Below are 20,323 nucleotides of genomic sequence, written 5' to 3'. Positions count from 1 at the left end.
TCTGGAATTCAGTCTGGGACTCTTTGCTCTGTCCTCCCTTGCCACTCTCCCCATCTGTCCACTAGGATACAGGACAGGGGCCAACCCTCTCTGCTCTAACTTCATAGGGGAGCACTTCAGTCTGTCTCCCCAGAGGTACCTCTGGGCCCCTGGTCCCTTGTGCTCCAAACCAGCATAGCCTCCTACAGGCAGAAAAAACCAAGCCTGGGTCACTGCAGGCCAGTCTAGACTGGCAGGGACGGTGCCACTGGAGGGATTCTGAAGTAGGCCTGTGAGTAAAGGGTCTGATCTGGGACCCCAGTGGACAGAAAGTTGTTCTGGAGATCGAGGGCCCCCTTACCTGAGCAGGGAGCCCCATCCTCCATCAGATTGAAAAAGGCAGAAACTCTGAGGTCCTCCTGCACTCTCACTGCTCATCCAGTGTCACTATGCCTGTTATCTTTCATTCTAAACAGCTCACAGTCAGTGTTCATCCCTTCCCTCCATCTCTGCAGCCACTGCCCTAGCCTGGGCCTCCTCCCTTACCCTCCCTCCCTCCACCTCTCCCTCTCCCTCCTCACCAGCCTCCCAACCTTAATGCCCCAGACCCTCTAAATGCTTCTCACTGGCCTCAGTATAAAATCCAAAATCTGTCAAATGGCTTACCAAATCCTGAGCTGTCTGCCTCCCATACTCACAAACTCTGCAAGCCCACCCACCACCCCTAGATCTAGTCACTCCAAACTTTGTTCTTCTAACATCCTTTGTCCTTCTAACTTTCCTCAAGACCTCACCAGAGGCTGGCTATGCCCAGAATGTTGCCATTCCCTCAACACCCCCCTCTCTCCTCTATTCACACTCTTATCTCTCCCTGGAAGCCCAATCCCTAACCTGGGTTAGGCACCTGCTGCTCAGTGCCCCCATAACTTTTTGTATTTTTCACATTTTAAAAAAACGGGGAATATTTTATTGCTGTTGCTTACAATTTGCAGTCCGACACAGTATAAACTGGGGGCAGGCAGGTTTCATGTATCTTGTTCACCACAGTATTTGCAGCACCCAGCATGATGGCTAGGACACAGCAAGTGCTTAATGAGTAGTTGTTCAATGAGTGAAGAGGTAAGGGCTGGCCAGAAGCCCCTCATTTGGGGTGGGCAGACTGCTGCAGCAGGTCACCCATGCACCCTGTTAATCTCACAGTATCTGGGGCCAAACCCCCAATGGCACTGCAACAGGAATGGTGGGTGCTTGTCCAACTCCTGGAGAAGGCAGTCGACAGTGCCCAGGAGCTCCAACAGCTGGGCTAAGTGGGGTTACAAGTGTGGTCTCAGAGTCCCATGGATGGACAGGAGCTCAGCAATAGCAGCAGAAGGAGCGGAGGGTCATTCGGGCGCTCCAAATCCTGCTGGGCAACTGGCCAATCCCCCCTTTTTCTGGTACCCAGGTTAGGCCAGGCTGCCATCGGGATTTGTGAGGCCCAGCAAGTCCTCTGCCAGGCTGGTAAGCTCGTTCTCCTCAAGGGCCTCTACCAGGCGCTGCAGCGTGGCCCTGCGGCCCTCTGCTTGCACGAAGCGTCGCAGCATCTGGAAGGCCTGCTCGTACAGCCCTTCGCGCTCATACTCATAGGCCAGTGAATCAAGCGCCGGGTCCCGCAGCGCACGACAGCCTCGCTGCAGGGAGCGCCCCACTTTGCGCCATTTAACACCCACTGAACGCGCAAATGTCTGTTGGTCCTGCAAGCTCAGCGGCCGGTTCACTGCGGGGAGGAGTGGGAAGCAGAGTGAGCTCGGGAACACCAAGACCGTCCCAGACCCTGCTCCTCCCAAACTCCCTCTTCCTGAGGACTCTGCACGCGCCTCACCTATGGGCTGACCCTGGAACAGAAAAGTCTGGACAGGCGGCGGCGGCGGTGGCGGCAGCGGCTTCTCCTCTGAGAGAGAGGTGGCCAGGGACTGCGAGGGCGCTGGAACGACCTCCGTGTTGCCACCCTGGCTCCCCGAGCGGCACGCCAGATTCCGGAGCGCCTCCTCCAACTCCGAGAGTTCCTCGTCCCGGAGCCGGTCAGGCTAGGGAGGGGAGTGCGGCGTCGGTGGGCGTCTTAGCCGCAGATCCCCGCCCCACCCCAAACTAGCCCCAGCCCAGCCGCACCTTCTGGGAGAAGATGCAACTCAAACAGCGTTCCTCATCCGTCAGCAAGGTGTCCAGCCTCTCCGCGCCGGCCCGCAGCTCCAGTTGCAGCGGCACAGAGTGCAGGGAGAGAGCCGCCGCCAAGCACTCTTGCAGTGCGGCGCGCAGCGACCCCTCGCGGTAAGCGCGGAGAAAGCGGCTGCAGGGCTGGCGCCCGCGGAAACGCACCTGCACAATCAGCTGGGGCTCGCTGCGGTGGATCTTGAGCATCTGCAGTACGTCTGGGCTCCCGCCACTCTCTGCGGAGGCGGACAGTCAGGCGACAGGCGGTCCCCATGCGGGGCCATTTTTCCAAGCGGCCATGGTGGGGTGAAGCCCACACAGACTCCCTCCCTGACCCTAGCTCCCAGCTGGGAAACAAAATTGGGAGGCACACAGCAACAATCCAAAATGAAGGTCAGAACCTATCACAGGGAGCAACGGAGTGGGTGCCTCCCCAGACCCATCCTCGAAGCCCCAAATGAGGGTAGGCAAAAGAGATTGGCAAGAAGCTTTGCAGCAGAGAGAGGGGCCCGTGCCCAGGTCGGCCAAGCCTTCTGGTAGGAAGCCCTCAGGGCAGCGGAGGAGCGGAAGTGTCAGGTCTTCGGCCTCTACTAACTGTGGCTCCCGCTGCCCAGGAAGGAGGCAGATCCCCCAACTGGCTTCAGTTTCCTGTGGCCTGTGCCCTGAGATGGGAAAGGGGGGCTCCCAAAAGGTAGGTACTGGGGAGGAGTTTTGGGCAAGGAGTGCTGCAGTGAGAGAGGAAAAGAGAGAGAAGCGTAATTAGTAGAAAGCAGTGAGCTGATTGGTCTGGGGAGTCTGCGGGGGCATAGAGAGGTGGGGGCGTTAGTGCATATATAGGTAGATAATACACAGACACGGGACACACGTCTACACCCAAGGGCACACCTGTGTAAACAGAGAAAACAAAGCCAGGCATCCCTCTCCTCTTCTCCACCCTCCCCGTAAAATCTTTTCTGTACCTCGGTAGTTAAGCACAGACCCAAAGAATTGAGGAGGTGGGGCCTCAGCCCCTGGTCCCGCCCACAAAAGGCCCAAACCTTCCCAATTCCTTTCCAAGTACCGGCCTACCCACACACCTGTCAGTGCAGTCCGCAGAGCTCTGTACACCGGCACCTTCTGCTGGGCCTGAGCATAGGCATCAGATAGGACCACCTTGTCCAGCGAGGACTCCACAAACAGGTATGCGCTGCCCACCCACTCATCGAGCCCATTTGGCCCAGTCGCCATCTTGTCCCCTGGAGACACAGATAGTCAGGCATCCAGATCACCCCCCACCCAGCCCTGGAGACAACTGTCCAGTCCTGTGTGGTTCAGCTGCTCCACTCCACCACCACCACCACCCCCCCGCCCAGCCGGCACACTTGTGAGGGGAAGTTCATCCTCTTATAGGCAGCCCCTTGTGCTTCTAAATCTGCACAGCACAGCCCAGCTCAGCCCAGACTTGCAGTGAGGACTGTCGCGCCATTATCTTCCCAGAGAAAGCGCAGGGTCACAGTGGCGGAAAAAGTGAGGTACTCCCCTGTGGTGGTGGCAGAGAAGGTCTGCCCTCTCCTCAGGCCAGGAGATCACTCTTTCAAAGCTGACAGGGGACATCCTTATCCTGGATAGTGCCCATGCCCCATAGCCAACAGAATCCATATCCTGGTATGCCTTCAGCTTAAACTTGAACCCCCATGATCACTTCGGGACAATAGCCCTCACTAGGTTTTGTCATCTGCATTCCTACTACATACCTCCTGGGTCCATTTCAAATGACACCTGTAGTTTTCACCTGCCCAGATTCCCTCTCCTAATCCTGATTCACCTTTGGGTCCTTCCCTCTTCCCTCTTCTCAATCCATGTGCCTGTTAGGAGCCCTAACTCCACTCCCTAATTCCAGGTGTGCACAAGTGAAATAGGCCTGGCCAAATCCACATATTCTACTCCCCTTTCTAAAGTGATTAGTTCAGAATTGGGCATAGGATTTAGGTTGGACCAACCAGTCAGAACCAGCCTGCAACTGTGGCTGGACCTATAAGGAAGAGAGACACTAGTTTCCCTTCCCATGGGACTGAGCTGGGAGAAAGGACAGGACTCCTCTGCCACTGCTGGAAAGAGCCTGGCAGAGAATAAAACTGGCACAGAAGGATACAGAGCCAAGAGAGAAAGAGGTGCACGCCTAACCATGCTATGCTCTTGGCTCTAGCTGAACCCTGAACTCAGTTACGTCATTTAAATCGTTCCTTTTTGTTCTAAAGTCCTTGCAGTTGGGCTCTTGTCCTATGCAACTCAAATCGTTCTATTACAGATTTCCTCCCTGTCCAGACAGAGCCAGAGCCCCTTGGTGCTCATATCTCCTCTATCTTCTGACAAAATCCTAGCCCCTAGATCATGGTGGGAGGGTGGGAAGTTCCCAACCAGGAAACCACTTCATTGACCCTCCTCAGTTTAACTGCCTCCCAGTTACTGCACTGTGAGGCTGTAGGTGGAGAACTGCCCTGCCTCTTCCTCCCCACCCCTCCTGAGGCAACATTCCATCCTTGTCCCAAAAATGTTGGCTCAAGACCTCACCTCTTGCCCCAAGAGTCACACTTCTTTATCTCTGATCTCCAGCGTTTATATATAGTAGGCTAGGAGAGGGTAATGAGCCCTAGCTGTGAGCACCCTGGATGTCATTGCTCTGGGCAGAACAGATGGGGTGGGCCCCAGCTGTCACCCATTTACATGAGGGACAGGGAAGGAGGGGATTGCTGCCACAAGGAACTAGGACCACAGCCTTGGACCTTGTTGAGGGAGGAGAAGGAATCCTGAGCTAAAAGTAGAGGCTGCATTTCAGATCTGCTGCCACACCCTAACCCAAGAGCCAGTTACTGGGCAGGGGCTCCCCAGCATCACCCAGACCTGGCAAGAGAAATGGTACCTAGTGATGGTCCATCCCACCCTCTGTCTGCGCACAGAGGACATGCCTTTTGAGTGCCCCCCCATAACCTTTCGGTAGAAAACATATTGATATTTGTGTAGTTACCCAAAGCAGTAGTCTGGAAATTAAAAGGAAGCTAGCTAGCATTGTTTACCTCTGCAGAGGGTGGAGAAGAGAGTGGGAAGAAGGGAGATTCTTATTTTCATTGTATTTTGCAACAAACAACTTTATGTAAAATAGACCTATGTCCCTTGTATTAAAAGTCAAACATAAAGGGGCATGTGGGTGGCTCAGTGGGTTAAGCCTCTGCCTTCAGCTCAGGTCATGATCCCAAGGTCCTGGGATGGAGCCCTGCATTGGGCTCTCTGCTCAGCAGGGAGCCTGCTTCTCTCTCTGCCTGCCTCTCTGCCTACTTGTGATCTCTGCCTGTCAAATAAATAAAATAAAAATCTTTTTTTTTAAAGGCGACATAAAATTGAAGCAAAAAACAAAACATAAATGGGGTAAGACTCTATAGGTGACAAGTGGGACCAAGAGCAGTACAAGACAAGTGAAAGGAGTTAGAGCCTAAAGGGAGTGGACCAGAGGGTAGAAGAGTGTGGGAACCTGTTGTGAAACATTTCCCCTTCCTTGTCTTCTTAGCCCCGTGACTAGAAGTTGCTGACCCCATCATTGTGATCGGCCCCAGGGACGGAAGTGAGGGCAGGACCCGGCCAAAGTCTGCCTGTCAGGACTGTCAGGGCGGGCACTGGAAACCTGGAGGAAGAGGCGATGCTCCATCACACTCACTAGTGGACAAATGGGAGAAGTCAAACGGGTCTGCCGGCCTGGAGGTTCAGTGGGTCAGATAACTGGGACAGGGACCTTCGGCTCGCTTGGTCTGCTGGGGAACTCCTTCCCTATGTGTCCTACAGAAGCCCCTCCTCGGGAAGCCCCGCGACTTACCCCCCCCTCCCCCCGGGAGTGCGCCTCTCTGAGGGTGGAAACGGGCCAGGTCCTGGGGACTCTCGGCTGAGCTGAGACTGTGAGCGACTAGCGGGTACCGACTCAAGAAAATAGGCCCCTACCACCAGGGGCCAGCCAGGCACAGCGCGCCATTAATATAGCCTAACGATCCCCTGGCAGGTCCGCCTTGGGCCGGGTGGCCCCTCAAGGGCTGCATCCATCCTGGAGCGCCCCCTACTCAGCTGGCCTGCTCCCAAGCTCCCGAGGGAAGCTCCCCTGACTCCAGTTGTGCCCACTCTCATGCTGGGGTCGCATGTTCATCTGGCTGGGGCGGGAACAGGTTTTTGTCCACAGACCTTTTCAGAACCAGGCCCAGCCCGCCCTCCAATCAGCAGGAACCTGACACCCCCTCGAAAAACCTCAGCTGGGACAAGGAACCTGCGAATGCCAACGTCCGTACGCTCTCTGTCGCCTCTCACGGAAACAGCCCAACAGGCCGACGCCACCAACTGGCCCGGGCAGTCGCGGATGACAACTGAGCTGCGCCCACCCTCCTGAGCCAGGAATCGCCTCTGCTCGCGCCAGCACCGGGAAGCCCACCCACCCTCTGCACTAACCTGGCGGCCTTGGCCCAGCCCGGATTCACACGCCCGCCGGGCTCCACTGGACTAGGATGCTTCCGGGTGTGCGCGAAGCGCAGGGGTGGTGCCCCAGCCGCAGCAGCCCAGTCAGCCCCGGCGTCCCGCCCCCAATGCCCCCATCGGTTTCTTCCCGCCCTTCGCTGCCAGTCCCCAGCCTCTGGGCAAAGCCCACCTGGTCCGTTGAGCAGGTAAGACATTGGCTCCCGAGGTTAGACGGCGTAAAGAGCCACCGGAAAAGACTTAGGGCGCTTTTCGGCTCTTATGATCCCAGGGGTAGGGGGCCCAGGGTGAGAGCTACCCCGCTTTCTCAAGCAGGGAGCGGACGAATCAACAAAGAGGCACCGCCTGGGCACCACAATTTTCTAGTGACGTCTGGGTGGGGAGGGTTTGAGCGAGATGATCTCTGACCTCAGAACGGGGTGCCGGTGAGTCCAAGTTCAAGCCTGGCCGCGGGTATCTGAAGCCCCAGTATACATGAGGTACAAAGTGCAGTAAGGGACCGTTAGCCTGGAAAATATGGGGAACTAGAAAACTGGCAAGTGGTGTGAAACGTTGTGTAGGAAAACTTTCAAGCACCCTAAAATGGGCAACTTTGAAGAGGACACACTTTCCGATAAAGGCCTCGCTCTGTAATGGGTCTGCAGAACTCCAGCTGAACCGAAACTGCCCGACCTGAGCCTGGACTGGTCCGGAGTCAGGATTGAAACTTGAACCCAGGGCCTCTCAGGCCCCAGAACCCGAAGCTTTTCTCCACCCAGCCGGCCTTTCTTTGGAAGCACCCGGTACGTCTCCCCAGTGAGGTGGAGGAAAGGAAGGAGCCGCCCCCTCTTCGAGCGGATTCAGCTGTGCCCCACCCCTCCCCCGCTTCCTGATTGGCTGGTGGTCCCCGCCAATTAGAAGTCTTCTCCAGTGCCCCCGCCCTATTAACCCTGGAGTCACTTTCTAGTGACTGGCTTGGGATGAGGTCTCTCAACTCCGGACCTGTAGAGTCAACTGGTACTTGCTGAAATTCAGATTCCTGGGCCCCACTTTTACCGGAGAGCCTGATTTAGTAGGTGGGCGGTAGACTCTGTATTATGAACAAGTGTCCGGATTATTCTGATATCCCCCGCCGTCTGAGAAGCCCTCATTTCAATGGCCCTTGAGGCGAGGCTTGGGTCCAGTACTAACCTGGAACTCAACAGAAGCTGGGAAGAAAGCAGTTCTGGAAGGTGTCTGGAAGACTAGTCTGGGTGGTCTCGGTGGCTCTGAGTGTGTGTATAGGGAGACAGGAGGCTCTCTGAGCTGCGGTGGGGTGGGTAGGGGAGGACAGTTTTGTCCCAAGTCAGGGCAGGTGCAGCTGCCCTCCACCTTCCCCAGGGAAAACTTTAGGGGCGAAGAGAAAAATCCAACAGCATTTTCCAAATCCAGATGTTTGGCTTTATCAACCTCGTACATAGATCGTGGTTGCATTCCTTCTAGTATAGCATAAAATGTAGATAGATTTGTTCAACAAGTGAGAAGGTAGTATAAAGGAGAATCAGAAATCCTTCAGCATCCAGGGGTGATGATGGGTCTGAGACCTGTGCAGTAAGTGAAACTGGGCCTCATGCTTTGTTTAATAATTTGGTTAAATGTTTTGCTGTCACTTGAAATTATTAATAATATTTTCAGCGAAGAGTCCCCCATTTTCACTTTGCATTGGGCTCTGCAAATTATGTAGCAGTTTCTGGGCCACAAGCCTTTGCACACATAGGCTCTGGTGGTCCCCTCAACATTTTGGCTTTCTGGAGCCCAGAGACGCCCCTCTCTCCAGGCAAGAGCTTCTGGAAGCGGCAGAGTTCCCATCTCTCGCAGGGCCATGGCCGAGCCTGGAGAGCAACTGCCAGAGGAGGTGCTGGCGCTCATCTTTCGCCACCTGTCTCTGAGGGACCGTGCAGCTGCTGCCAGGGTCTGCAGAGCCTGGGCTGCCGCTGCTACCTGCAGCGTGGTGTGGCATGACACGACCATCAGGTGAGCAGGCTCCTCCCTCTCCCTCCTTCTCCCTTTCTCATGGAGTCAGGGGTTGAGGATATCTACATGTAAAAGCATAATCATTACTAACATTTGTTGGCCACATACTATGTACCAACCGGTGTTCTAAGTACCTTACATTTATTAATTTAATCCGCACGAAAACCTTATGTAGTGATAGGTAGAATTATCTCTATTGCACAGATAGGAAATTGAGGCAGAGAGATTTAATTACCTCGTACAGGTCACTCAGCTAAGTAGTAGCAGAGGCAGAATGGGAACCTGACAGTCTAGAGGCCCCGCCTAGCCCCCTGAGAAAGCTGAGTTCCTGAAATATCATTGGCTCTCCCTGCCAGGGCTTCAGCTCACGGCATCTTACAACGTCCAAAGGAGTTCCCTCCTAGTATCAGTGGCTATTTGGAGGAAACCTGGCATGACCAGGACTGGGAGGTATATGTGTGGGGTGTCAGGAAGTGGGGATGGGCAGAGGCTGCTTGCGGCCAATGCCTTTTTCACCACTGTTCTAACTGCAAGTTGCGACTGTGAGCGAGAAGGCACGCTGCTACCATACCTGTCTGCCTGCCTGGACCATGTTCACAACCTACGACTGGAATTTGAGCCGTCGAGGGAGCCGAGCCGCCGGGCGGCCACTGAGTTGCTAACCGCCCTGGCGGTCCGCACCCCGGGACTTCGAAGCCTGCGCCTGGAGTGCCGCGGAGAAAAGCCGCTCTTCGATGCAGGCCGCGACATCCTGGACGCCGTGCACGCTATATGCCGGGCCGCCTGCGCGCTGCGCCACCTCGACCTTAGGCGCTTGCCTTTTACGCTGGACGACGCGTTGGTGCTGCAGGCGGCACGCGGCTGCCCGGAGCTCCGCAGTCTTTTCCTTGACAACTGTACGCTGGTAGGCAGCGTGAAGCCCGACTCTGTGCTCGAGCTACTAGAAGCCTGCCCGCGCCTGCGCGCCCTCGGCCTACACCTAGCTAGCCTGTCTGGCACTGCCCTCCAGGTGCTGGCAGCGCCGCACCGCGCGCCTTTCGCTCTCCTGGCCCTACGGTGCGCGTGCCCCGAGGACGCACGCGCGCCACGCCTGCCCGAGGAAGCCTGGGCCGCGGTGCGCCGCCGCCACCCGGGACTGGCCGTGGAGCTGGAGCTGGAGCCAGCGCTGCCCGCTGAGAGCGTGACGCGCGTCCTACAACCTTCCGTGCCAGTGGCTGCGCTACGCCTCAGCCTCTCTGGGGATACCGTAGGCCCGGTGTGCTTTGCAGCGCGCCACTACGGCGCAACCTTGCGCGCGCTTGAGGTGCGCGCCGCTGCCTCAGCGGAGCTGGACGCTGCACTGGAGTTGCTGGCGGCGCGCTGCGCGGGCCTGCGCGAAGTACACTGCTTCTGCGTGGTACGGCCCTCTGTGTTGCACGCCTTCCGCGCGCACTGTCCGCGCCTGCGCAGCTACACGCTCAAACTAACGCGGGAGCCCCATCCCTGGCTGCCCACGCCTGTGGTGTGATGGGGTGGTCGCCTCTCCAGCATATATGTGGCCGCTAAGATGCTGGATGCATTTGTCCAGGCGTGCACCAACGCCAGCCCGCTCCTTCGGGTCTCTGTTGAGTCTTGTGCCTCTGGAAGATGAGCGCATGTAGGATAGCGTCGGGACCATCCCAGGGCGTCTTGAGTCCACTGGACGGATCTCCATAATGGGATCATCCTCCCCCAGTCCCACTCCTCTGCTGACGCTGCGCTAGCTCCACGGCCCTGGCGCGTGAGGGGGGCGGGTAGAGAGAGGACCCTGGCTCCTGTGGCGACTCGGGTGTGAGTGTGAAATAAATCCTGTAGCAACACCGCGTCCTCTGGAAGGCGGGGCCGGCTCTGAAGGGGGGGGGGCGGGAAAACTTCAGAGGCCCAAGCACCTGACCCGGCTGGCGTGGATCGATCAGTTGTACCGATGGGGCTACGGAAGTCAGGGGCAGGGCACTCCGCATCCTTGGAATAACAATGCCCCAGAGTTCTGCGGGATGGTGCCAGCTTCTCTCCGCACCCGCTCTCCACACCCCTTGCTCCTATCTGCCCTCCCTATCCAGGCAATGGCCATCGCCTTCTAGGGCTTTTCCAGCCCACACCGGGCCGCGCATGGGTGATTTCTCCCGAAGAGCAAAGGAGGAAACAGCCTGAGAAGGGTGGAACTAGAACCCCGGTCTTCCTCCCCACCGCACCCCTCCACTCACATTAGATCCCAGCCTTCCCTTTCCGTCTGCTGGTGCGGCTGCCGAGGTCTGAGCCCCGCCCCGCGGTTTCGCACGTGGTCCCCACCTGACCCCGCGCCGGGAGGCGGAGTAGGGCGGGGCGGGCGGCAAACGCAGCACTTTCCGCGGCTTTCACAAGCCCGCGGCACCCGGCCCGAGCTCTTAGCCGGGCCGAGACTGCGCCATGCAGGAAGCGCCAGCCGCGCTGCCCACGGAGCCGGGCCCCAGCCCAGTGCCTGCGTTCCTCGGCAAGCTATGGGCGCTGGTGGGAGACCCGGGGACCGACCACCTGATCCGCTGGAGCCCGGTGAGGGCTGGGGCCCCGTGACTTCCCCAGGGGTCCCCAGGATCCTTCCAAGTCAGTGAACATCCACGCCCACCCAACCCCTCTCTGGGACAGGGCTATGGGTCTCCCGATTCAGCTCTCCAGTGTAGTTTAACTTGGAGGGGGTTGTGCGAGATGAAAGTGAGGCGACTTCCTCCGGACCGAGGAAAGGGTAGGCGCCTTCTGGAGACCTAGAGCCTGAGGGATCTTTGAGGTCATTTAGTTCCCACCCCACCCCAATAGACAGGAAAACAGAGTCTTGGAGAAGGGAACAACTAGGTCTGGTTCTGGATCGGAGTGGCGTCTTGGGTCTGGGACCCGTCCAGGGTTGGAACCCAAGTCTGGCTTCTGCTCTTTCTTTCCCAGAACCCAGTACGGAGTCTGGGTCTGGCTAGGGTAGGGACTGACTGTGGTAGCTCCAGGCTGGGCCGCACAGCTGGTTCTGGCCTGGCCTTGTCCCATGTCTTCATGAGCGGCACGGGTCTCCAGCGTGAGTACGAGTGTGTGTGCGTGCGTGTGTGTGTGTGTGTGTGTGTGTGTGTGTGTGCGCGCGCGCGCGCGCGCGCCAAAGCGCGGGCCTGGCCGAGGGCGGCACGGCTCACTGTGTCGTCCGGTCTCCGCCCGCACCGTGGGTGGGCGGGCTGCGTTCTTGGCAGAGCGGGACCAGTTTCCTCGTAAGCGACCAGAGCCGCTTCGCCAAGGAAGTGCTGCCCCAATACTTCAAGCACAGCAACATGGCAAGCTTTGTGCGGCAGCTCAACATGTGTGAGTCCCTAGGACCAGGAGGGAAGTGGGTGCGAGGGCCTTGGTGAGCGGGTGGTGGGGCAATTTACGCTCCCACTCCCCCCTCCCTAGATGGTTTTCGGAAGGTGGTGAGCATTGAGCAGGGCGGCCTGCTTAGGCCCGAGCGCGACCACGTCGAGTTCCAGCACCCGAGCTTCGTACGCGGCCGAGAACAACTACTGGAACGTGTGCGGCGCAAGGTGGGGGTGGCCTTCGGGAACCAGCAAACTCGCGTGGAGGTGTCGAGAAGGCTAGCCCTGTTCTCGAAGACTCCGAACTGATGGTGCCTCCCACTTGCAGGTGCCTGCGCTGCGCAGTGACGACGGCCGCTGGCGCCCCGAGGACTTGGGCCGGCTGCTGGGCGAGGTGCAGGCTTTGCGGGGAGTGCAGGAGAGCACCGAGGCGCGGCTGCGGGAGCTCAGGCAGTGCGGGGGGGGGGGGGGGGGCGTAGGAGGGTTGGGAGGGAGAAGGGGAGTCGGCGAGAGAACACTGGCTGCCAAGCAGTTCTTCTGGACAGCTCCTTCCTCTTTCATTTCTTAGTGCCTCCGTCCAAAGAGGCTGAGCTGTGGAACTCAGTTCTGGACGGATGGATGCTCCTCGGAGTGGTCGTGGGTTTAGACCTGCCATTCTGTGGGGGGTGGTGACCGGGAGGACTCTCAGATGCCTCAGCACCTTCCCACGCCTTCCCCCACAGGCAGAACGAGATCTTATGGAGGGAGGTGGTGACTCTGCGGCAGAGCCATGGTCAGCAGCACCGGGTCATTGGAAAGGTGTTCCTCTCCCCCTACCCTTCTCTCTACCACTCCTGAACAAATCCACCTGGAAGTGCCTTGTTGGGTGGGGACAAGGTCCTAAGTATGAATTAACTCTTTGCTTCCTCTTTAGCTGATCCAGTGCCTCTTTGGGCCACTTCAGACAGGGTCCAGCAGCGCAGGAGCGAAGAGAAAGCTGTGAGTGAGAAAGTCAGGGACGTCCACACGCCCCCCGCCCCCCCTTACACTTCCAGGAACCTCCCTGCCAGTGGTCCCATGCAGGAACTCCTTCTCCTCCAGCAGCTCTCTCCAGGAATCCTCATTGTTCTTCCCTGCACTACAGTGTTCCTCAACCCATGGCAATTTCCCCAAGGTCCCCCCTCCAGGACTTTCCCTCTCTCCCTCCAATCCTACCAAGTACTCCCATTCCCAGATCCCTGTGTTCCAGGACCTTAGCCCGCAATTCCCACACCCAGCAGTCCCTTTCCCCTCACCCCAAAACATCCCCACAGCAGAGGGTCTGGGGCTCAAACCATGCTCTCTCCCTCCCCTTTCCACCCCCAAAAGGCCCCCATTTCTGGGGGGAGCCCCTTCTGCTTCCAACATGTGACTGATGCCCTGGCAACAGGCCTCAGCTCTGCTGACTTGGCTGCTGGGGCCTGAGGGAGGGAGGTGCAGGCTGAGAGGCCTGGGGGATGTAGCTGCCCTGCCCCCTGCACAGGTCCCTGATGCTGGAGGAGGGGAGCTCATGCCCAACACCGGCCAAATTCAGTGCTTGTCCCCTACCTGGTGCCCTCTTGCAGGACCCCTACTGTATCCAGTCGGTAAGTTTTTTCTTCTCCTCCCTTCCCTAGGGCACAAGTGGGCTTATGGAGAGCCTATTCCTTTCCCCCATTCTCTAACGGGAAGAGAACGGGAAGGAGGCCAGCCTTCCCCCCCACCCCGCCCCACCCCAAACCCAGGCTCCCCAGCATGGACTAAGCCTCCCCCCTCAAATCTTACTCCTCAGACCTGGTGGATATGGGTACTGGTTAGGTTCTGCCTCTCCCTGTTGCTTGAGAGGAAGGACTGGGCTCAGTCATCTATTTACAGCCCCTCCCAGAGACCGGCTCGGGCCTCAGCAGCTCTCACAGGGCCAGGGGCCCTATCATCTCTGACATCCATGAAGACGCTCCATCCCCTGATGGGACCAGGCTTTCTCCTTCCAGAAGTGGCAGGAGGTAAGACAGACAGGGCTGCCCTCTGGGGAGCTTATAGGGGAGGGCCTGGCAGCCCAGATGGCTGTGGAGATAAGGGGGAGGTCAGTGCTGGAGTCTGGTTGAAGCTTTTCTCTGGTACAGGGAGAAGGGCCTGGCACTGCTCAAAGAAGAGCCGGCCAGCCCAGGGGGGGAAGGCGAGGCCGGGCTGGCCCTGGCCCCAAACGAGTGTGACTTCTGCGTGACAGCCCCCCCGCCACTGCCTGTGGCTGTGGTGCAGGCCATCCTGGAAGGGAAAGGGAACTTCAGCCCTGAGGGGCCCAGGAATGCCCAACAGCCTGAACCAAGGGGTCCCAGGGAGGTACCTGACAGGTGAGCAAAGCATCTCTTCTTGCCTGGGAGTCCTGGGGGCCTCTTCTGCAGGTAGACCTCCGCTAACTAACTTCCCAGCCTTGCCTACCCCTTGTGGCTGAGGGGGAGGTAAGGCAATATGATGACCAGATTTCTCAGAGTTGTTCTAAAGAGTACCAGTACCAAAATGCCCTGGAAAGTAGAAGCTCCCATCAGGTCAATCAGTCTAGGGTAGAGCCCAGGAACCTGTATTGTAACGGAGTTCATTTCGGTGATTGGAAACATTGAAAAGTACACTATAGTTTAAGAACCATGGGTGCTGACAATTCCAAACAAAAGGGACATGTATCCCAAGACCCCAGTTTCATAATCCAAACCTCAGGTCAAACCTAGGAAGCAGAGGCGCTCCTTAAGCACCCTCTATGTGAGGGAATCCTCTCCTACCATCTTGTAGTTGTCCTATTCTGATCCCGATGTATCCAGGTTCCTTAGGAACCTAATGCGGGGTGAACACTGCAGGCCAACAGCAGTTCTCTGTGTGCAGGGGAACTCTGGGCCTGGAGAGGGGGGTGCGGAGCCCAGAGCATCTGCTACCTCCCATGCTGCTTCAGCCCCCCACTGAAAGTGTGGACCCCGCAGGGCCCCTGGATGTGAGTATACCTTCAGCAGGGCAGGGGCACAGGGCAGGGGCGGGGGGGGGGGGGGGGGGGGGGGGGGGGCTGGGTGTGGTCTGTTTGGAGGGGGAAGGGCACCACTGGCTGAGCGCTTCCCCCAGGTGCTGGGCCCCAGCCACCAAGGGCGAGAATGGACCCTGATGGACTTGGACATGGAGTTGTCCCTGGTAAGATGAAGGTGGGGAGGGCAAGGGTTAGAGTTACTGAACCAAGCCCTCAGCCAGAGCCCCAGCTCCCTTCCTCCACTCCCCTCCCTAACTGCTTCCTGGGGTTCTCCTCTGCAGATGCAGCCCTTGGGTCCAGAGAGGAGTGAGACTGAGCTGGCGGTCAAAGGGTTAAATTCTCCAGGGCCAGGTGAGAGTTGTGGTGACTCGGGACCTTGGTCTGAGCTGCCAGGATTGGGTGGGCTGGACAGTTTGTGTTTTGAAGGGAAGTCCCCTGAGTTCAGGCTGCCCCTGGGATAGCTACTGAGGCTACCCATGCTCTGGCCGGTGGGTGAGAGTGGAGAATGTATGTTTCATTGTGACTGACCAGCAGGCAGGACAGGTGAGGCTCTCCTTCCTCCAAGAGAGGAGGAAGAGCTGTCTCTCCTTGCTGAGCACAGCCCAATCCTCCTAGGGAAGGACTCCACCCTTGGAGCACCACTCCTGCTGGATGTCCAAGCGGCTTTGGGAGGCCCAACTCTCGGCCTTCCTGGAGCTTTAACTATTTACAGCACCCCCGAGAGCCGAGCCTCCTACCTAGGCCCCGGGGCCAATCCCTCCCCCTGAGACCTGCTTTGCTCTGAAGCCAGCCTACCTGAGGGGCTGGCCTGCAGCAGCACCCCCTTCTGGGCTTCCTGGTGCCCTTGGAAGAGGCAGAACCAAGACCCTGCTACTTTGTGGTCCTTCTCCATTACTGAGCCCTGCACATAAACTGCATTTTTTTCTGTGTTTCTGGTCTCTTTTCTCTACGGACCAGGGAGCACAGAAGTCATGGGTGGGGGTGGAGGGCGACTTTGCATTCATAGAAATTTCCAGATGCTAAAGCTTTAGTAGCGGAACCCCTGGAGAGAGGAGGTGCTTGGGACACTAGGCCCTAGTTCTGCTTAGGCTCCTGCCCAGTGGCCGGTTCCAGGGCTGGCACGTGGCCACTGCAACCTCAGGGGCTTTTGGGGTCACATCCGGTTCCACAGTGCATCTGCTCTGTGATCCTGGATAAGCTTGTCCCCTTCTCTGAGCCTTATCTGGGATAAGCAGAGAGAGTTCAAGGAGAAGATGGATGTAAATCTGGGAATTGCCGGGCGCCAGAAGGACCCCCTCCCGGATTCATTCGGTGCGCCTGCGGTGGGGAGGGAAGGCGGACTATGCCTAGAAGCCCAGGGGTGCGCGGCCCCCGAAGCCTGCCTCCGGGTGTCCCCAGAACAACCCCCCCATTCCCCTCCCCCCTCCCAGTTCCCGGCAGCCCTGGCCGCCCCGCCCCCGCCGCAGCAGCTGCTCCCACCCCCACCCCGCCCTGCCCTTTCTGCCTCGTCATCTACTGCCCCGCGGAGGCTCGACCCATGAGTGGGGCCGCTGGGAAAGCTTAGAACCGGGAGCCCCACCCCACCCGGCTGGGGGAGGGAAGAGATACTGAGATTGGGCAGAATCCGCGCCCGACCACCACCAGCCGAGCTCGAAGGAGGTCTGTGAGCACCGCCCCTCCACCGGGTTCAAGCGGTGGGACTGGGTGTGGGGGAGGTAAGGGGAGCCTTGTGATCGCTCTTTTGTAAAGCCTCCCGCAGTTTCCCACAACCGTCGCTCTCTAGCATAAAAGACCGCGCAGAGAAGTGGGAAGGAGGCCGAGATCTCCCTCGATGCCTCGCACCTGGAGCCGCCTGGAGCTCCGGATTTGGCCTCTGATCCTTGAAGGACTGGCCGGGACTTAATTTCGGTATTTAGTTCCGACCGTTGACTTGCCGCTGGGGCCTGTGCACCCCACACAGGACAAAGTGCAGCACTTGGCATACTGCAGGGAGGAGGCTAACAGGAAAATAACTTGCAGAGCCATGAGGGAGAAGGGGCCAATCCAATCTGCCCCCACCCCCAACTTGTACTGAGCAGGTCATGCACCCGTGACTGGGAGACAGTCTTTGGAGGTCTCCGCTGAAGAGGGCAGAGGGTCCCTGAACACAGTGAAGTGATGTCAGCGTGGTGGTGAGATGCTGCTTCTGGGGCACACAAGAGAAGGAGCCAGTCTGCCTTGGGGACGCTCAGGCACTGGGGTGGACAAGGGGACATTTGAGTCTTGGAGAATGGGCCCCCAGCGTGGAGGGAGGGGAAGGATATTCCAGGCTTAGGGAACAGCATCTGCAAAAGTCCACATGTGCCAGAGGCTTGCACGGTTCTCCCAGCACTGTGTGGTGGAGGGAAATAGGTGGTGGTGGGGAAACCTGGCTGTCCATAGGGGTGGGAGTTGGTTTGAGTGGCCAGGCCACATGATCTTAATTCTCTTTGATGGGCAGTGGGGAAAGGCGACAAGTAGTTGAGGCTGATATTCTGCTTGGCAGGAGATCTCAAAGTTCAAGCTAGACCAAGTCAGATTCCAATTCTGCCCTCTGGTCTCTCTGAAACTGTCTCCTCATCTGTAAAATGGGGACAGTAAATCCTGCCCCAGAGACTTGTCAAAGTCACTATGCTTTGAGGGTGATGGGACTGGAGTGAAGGGTACTGAGAGAGACTGTCCCAGGAGATGAGGTGATGATGGGGGGCTGAGGGAGGACGCTGATGGAGACCCAGGGAGAGGGAGGGGCAGGGGATAGTTCTGGTCTCTGCTCAGTAGTCTGGGGGAAGCGCTGACAATGTGGTATGGCCAGGAGTGGTGAAATGACCAGGGAGGCGTAGCACGACACCAGGTGGTAGTGAGAGAGACCTCGGAGGCAAGATGGGGCTAGGACCACAACCACTATCCCAGACCTAGAGCCAGAGAGAGAAGTAGGGGAGTGACCTCAGAAGGAGGATGAGACCCAGGAGGGTGCTGTGTGGACAAAGCCAAGGCTAGGAGAGATGAGCTGAGAGAGGGAGTGGTCTAGGGCCTGACCTCTTTGCCGCTTAATCCCAGGGGCCTTACTGCCTGGGTCAGGCCACCCCAGAAGTGATGGGCCATTGTCCTTCCTTGTTAATAAATGGACAAAGCAGATTAATTTCTGCCCAACACCCACTGCTTGCTAGAGACAGGCTCTCAAAATAGGAAGATCCATGGAAGAAAACAGTGAAAGTTCAGCAGCATTTGTGGCAGCTTTTATGAGTTGGGTCCATGGCACTTAAGGAAGCAGCAGGGAAACAGTTGGATCTCAGGTGATGTCAGGAGATCTTGGTCAGAGCCAGGACTTAAGAAAATTCAGGTAACCCTGCTCAGGTATTAGGGAGGTGGGACATACTGGGGGCATTGGCGAGGGGCTGCAGGGGCAGCGCCTATCCTCGGGGTCAGAATAAGGAGCCCGGACTTCCTTCAGTCGGTGAGGGGAGGCCCTCAGCACTTGTGCTCTGGGTGCGGAGGGGATTCAGTGCTCTGCAGGGTCTAAGCTGGACAGGAAACGCCAGACTAAGAAAGAGGTTAGGATGACAGAAATAGTCAGCGGATAGACTGGAAAAGACGAGGCTGCAAGCTGGGTAATGGGATTGGTTGGGATCGTCTTTCTTCCTGTTACGGTGGGAAAGCAGGCTGGGAAAAAGAAGTTCGTTTGGATAAATTAGGTCTGAATAGAATATGAGATCCACAGGCAGCGGGGGCTCAGGAGGGACGTGCTGACTGGGGAGAAAGGTAGAAACCCAGAGGAGAGGAGAGCCACATTTGCCATTTAGGGGAGGAAGAGAAGCCTGAGAAGACTGGGGACAAGCCCTCTGCCGAGCTCTCCGGCCGCCCGGGCTGGAGGTGAACTTAAATCGCAGCCATGGGTGTTCACTGAGACCCTGGGGGAGAGGTCGAAAGTGGGGAGTCCCGGCTCCCATTACCTCTCTCCCTCTCCCCCTTGCAGCCCCCACCATGGGCAATGCGCAGGAGCGGCCCTCAGAAACCATCGACCGGGAGCGGAAACGCCTGGTGGAGACGCTTCAGGCGGACTCGGGGCTGCTGCTGGATGCGCTGCTGGCGCGGGGCGTGCTCACCGGCCCCGAGTACGAGGCGCTGGACGCGCTGCCGGATGCAGAGCGCAGGGTGCGCCGCCTGCTGCTGCTGGTGCAGAGCAAGGGCGAGGCCGCCTGTCAGGAGCTGCTGCACTGCGCGCAGCGGACCACGCGGACGCCCGACCCCGCCTGGGACTGGCAGCACGTGGGCACGGGTGAGCGCGCAGAGGCGGGGTCTGAGCCAGAGCGCGGGGCGTGGCGTAAAGGGGTAGAGTGGGAAACCGAGTAGTAGTCTCCCCCACCCCCAAGCGGGGGGGGGGGGGGGGGTGTGTGTGTGTGTGTGTGTGTGTGTGTGTGTGTGTGTGTGTGTGTGTGTGTGTGTGTGTGTGTGTGTGTGTGTGTGTGTGTGTGTGTGTGTGTGTGTGTGTGTGTGTGTGTGTGTGTGTGTGTGTGTTACTGCAGCGGCAGAAAATGAGCCTCAGATACTCCCACCTCCGCCCCAGGCTACCGGGAACGCAGCTACGACACTTCATGCCCTGGCCACTGGACACCTGAGGCACCTGGCTTGAGAACCACTTGCCCCGAACTGCCCAGAGCTTCAGACTGCGACGAGGCTGGGGTTCCCGGGGGCTCAGAGACAGTGCAATCCGGAACGCCTGAGGAACTCAATCCGGAGCTGGAAGCTGGGGCCTCTGAAGAGGCTGAGCTGGATGGGGAACCAGAATCAGAGGCAGAGGCAGAACCCAAACCTGAACTGGAGCTGGAACCCGAACCCGAGCTGGAGCCTGAGCCTGAGCCCGAGCCCGAGCCCGAGCCCGACTTCGAGGCTGGTGACGAGTCTGAAGGTGTGAGGCTACCCAAACCCGGTGCGGGATTGGCGGGAGTGTGGGCCCCACATGACCGACCACTTTTTTCTTTGTCATCTCTAGATTCCTGAATGCTGGAGGAACACTGACTGGCCGCCCCTGCCCAAGCCACGTAGGACCTGGGATCCTGCCCTGACATGTGTTGGGAGTTGCCACCAAGTCTCCACCTGACCCAGTACCACTAGAAGTGAATAAACTCTAGAGGGTCAGCCTGGGCTGTGTGACTTTGGCTTTTTGCCCAGGAACCAGGGTGTGGGTCCATGCCCTTGAGGTTCAGCAACCTGGGCAGCCTCATGCCCCACTGTCCAGTTCTTAGCCCCATTTCATCCTCAGTAGCCCAAGCCACACCCCCCTGGAGCCCTCAGTCCCAGGCCCCTAGTGTGACAAGGGCCAGACCCCTGGGCGCTG

General features: G+C 58.2%; 4 protein-coding genes across 11 annotated transcripts; 3 read left to right on the top strand and 1 right to left on the bottom strand.

Annotated features, from left to right (window-relative positions):
• Positions 1-928: 928 nt before the first annotated feature.
• TRADD (TNFRSF1A associated via death domain) lies at positions 929-10,890 on the bottom strand. 3 transcript variants are annotated; one of them, XM_047710242.1, is made up of 5 exons: positions 10,869-10,890; positions 3,246-3,404; positions 2,128-2,405; positions 1,841-2,045; positions 929-1,735 (listed from the first exon to the last, which is right to left on the bottom strand). In XM_047710242.1, exons 2-5 carry the CDS (start codon positions 3,394-3,396, stop codon positions 1,425-1,427), a joined length of 945 nt encoding a protein of 314 aa, XP_047566198.1. In that variant the 5' UTR covers positions 3,397-3,404; positions 10,869-10,890; the 3' UTR covers positions 929-1,424. The 3 variants fall into 3 exon arrangements, with proteins under 3 accessions (XP_047566198.1, XP_047566196.1, XP_047566195.1); XM_047710240.1 differs by lacking the exon at positions 10,869-10,890 and adding an exon at positions 6,631-6,756; XM_047710239.1 differs by lacking the exon at positions 10,869-10,890 and having other exon boundaries at positions 929-1,375; positions 1,409-1,735.
• On the top strand, positions 6,216-10,484 carry FBXL8 (F-box and leucine rich repeat protein 8). The gene is made up of 3 exons (XM_047710237.1): positions 6,216-6,842; positions 8,450-8,646; positions 9,181-10,484. Exons 1-3 carry the CDS (start codon positions 6,687-6,689, stop codon positions 10,151-10,153), a joined length of 1,326 nt encoding a protein of 441 aa, XP_047566193.1. The 5' UTR covers positions 6,216-6,686; the 3' UTR covers positions 10,154-10,484.
• Positions 10,633-15,899, top strand: HSF4 (heat shock transcription factor 4). Of its 3 annotated transcripts, none has more exons than XM_047710229.1 (13): positions 10,633-11,193; positions 11,868-11,976; positions 12,067-12,194; positions 12,295-12,419; positions 12,689-12,764; positions 12,880-12,944; positions 13,468-13,570; positions 13,839-13,966; positions 14,087-14,314; positions 14,838-14,943; positions 15,069-15,134; positions 15,252-15,321; positions 15,586-15,899. In XM_047710229.1, exons 1-13 carry the CDS (start codon positions 11,071-11,073, stop codon positions 15,735-15,737), a joined length of 1,479 nt encoding a protein of 492 aa, XP_047566185.1. In that variant the 5' UTR covers positions 10,633-11,070; the 3' UTR covers positions 15,738-15,899. The 3 variants fall into 3 exon arrangements, with proteins under 3 accessions (XP_047566185.1, XP_047566187.1, XP_047566186.1); XM_047710231.1 differs by having other exon boundaries at positions 13,825-13,966; positions 14,191-14,314; XM_047710230.1 differs by having other exon boundaries at positions 11,052-11,383.
• A 551-nt stretch (positions 15,900-16,450) lies between these two features.
• On the top strand, positions 16,451-20,124 carry NOL3 (nucleolar protein 3). 4 transcript variants are annotated; one of them, XM_047710245.1, is made up of 4 exons: positions 16,451-16,685; positions 18,962-19,264; positions 19,553-19,894; positions 19,979-20,124. In XM_047710245.1, exons 2-4 carry the CDS (start codon positions 18,970-18,972, stop codon positions 19,984-19,986), a joined length of 645 nt encoding a protein of 214 aa, XP_047566201.1. In that variant the 5' UTR covers positions 16,451-16,685; positions 18,962-18,969; the 3' UTR covers positions 19,987-20,124. The 4 variants fall into 4 exon arrangements, with proteins under 4 accessions (XP_047566201.1, XP_047566200.1, XP_047566202.1 ...); XM_047710244.1 differs by having other exon boundaries at positions 16,455-16,629; XM_047710246.1 differs by lacking the exon at positions 16,451-16,685 and adding an exon at positions 16,723-16,878.
• The last annotated feature ends 199 nt before the right edge of the window (positions 20,125-20,323 follow it).

The sequence above is a fragment of the Lutra lutra genome, chromosome 17 (genome assembly GCF_902655055.1).
Source record: "Lutra lutra chromosome 17, mLutLut1.2, whole genome shotgun sequence".
NCBI lineage: Eukaryota > Metazoa > Chordata > Mammalia > Carnivora > Mustelidae > Lutra > Lutra lutra.
This window is presented reverse-complemented; position numbering and strand designations above follow the sequence as displayed.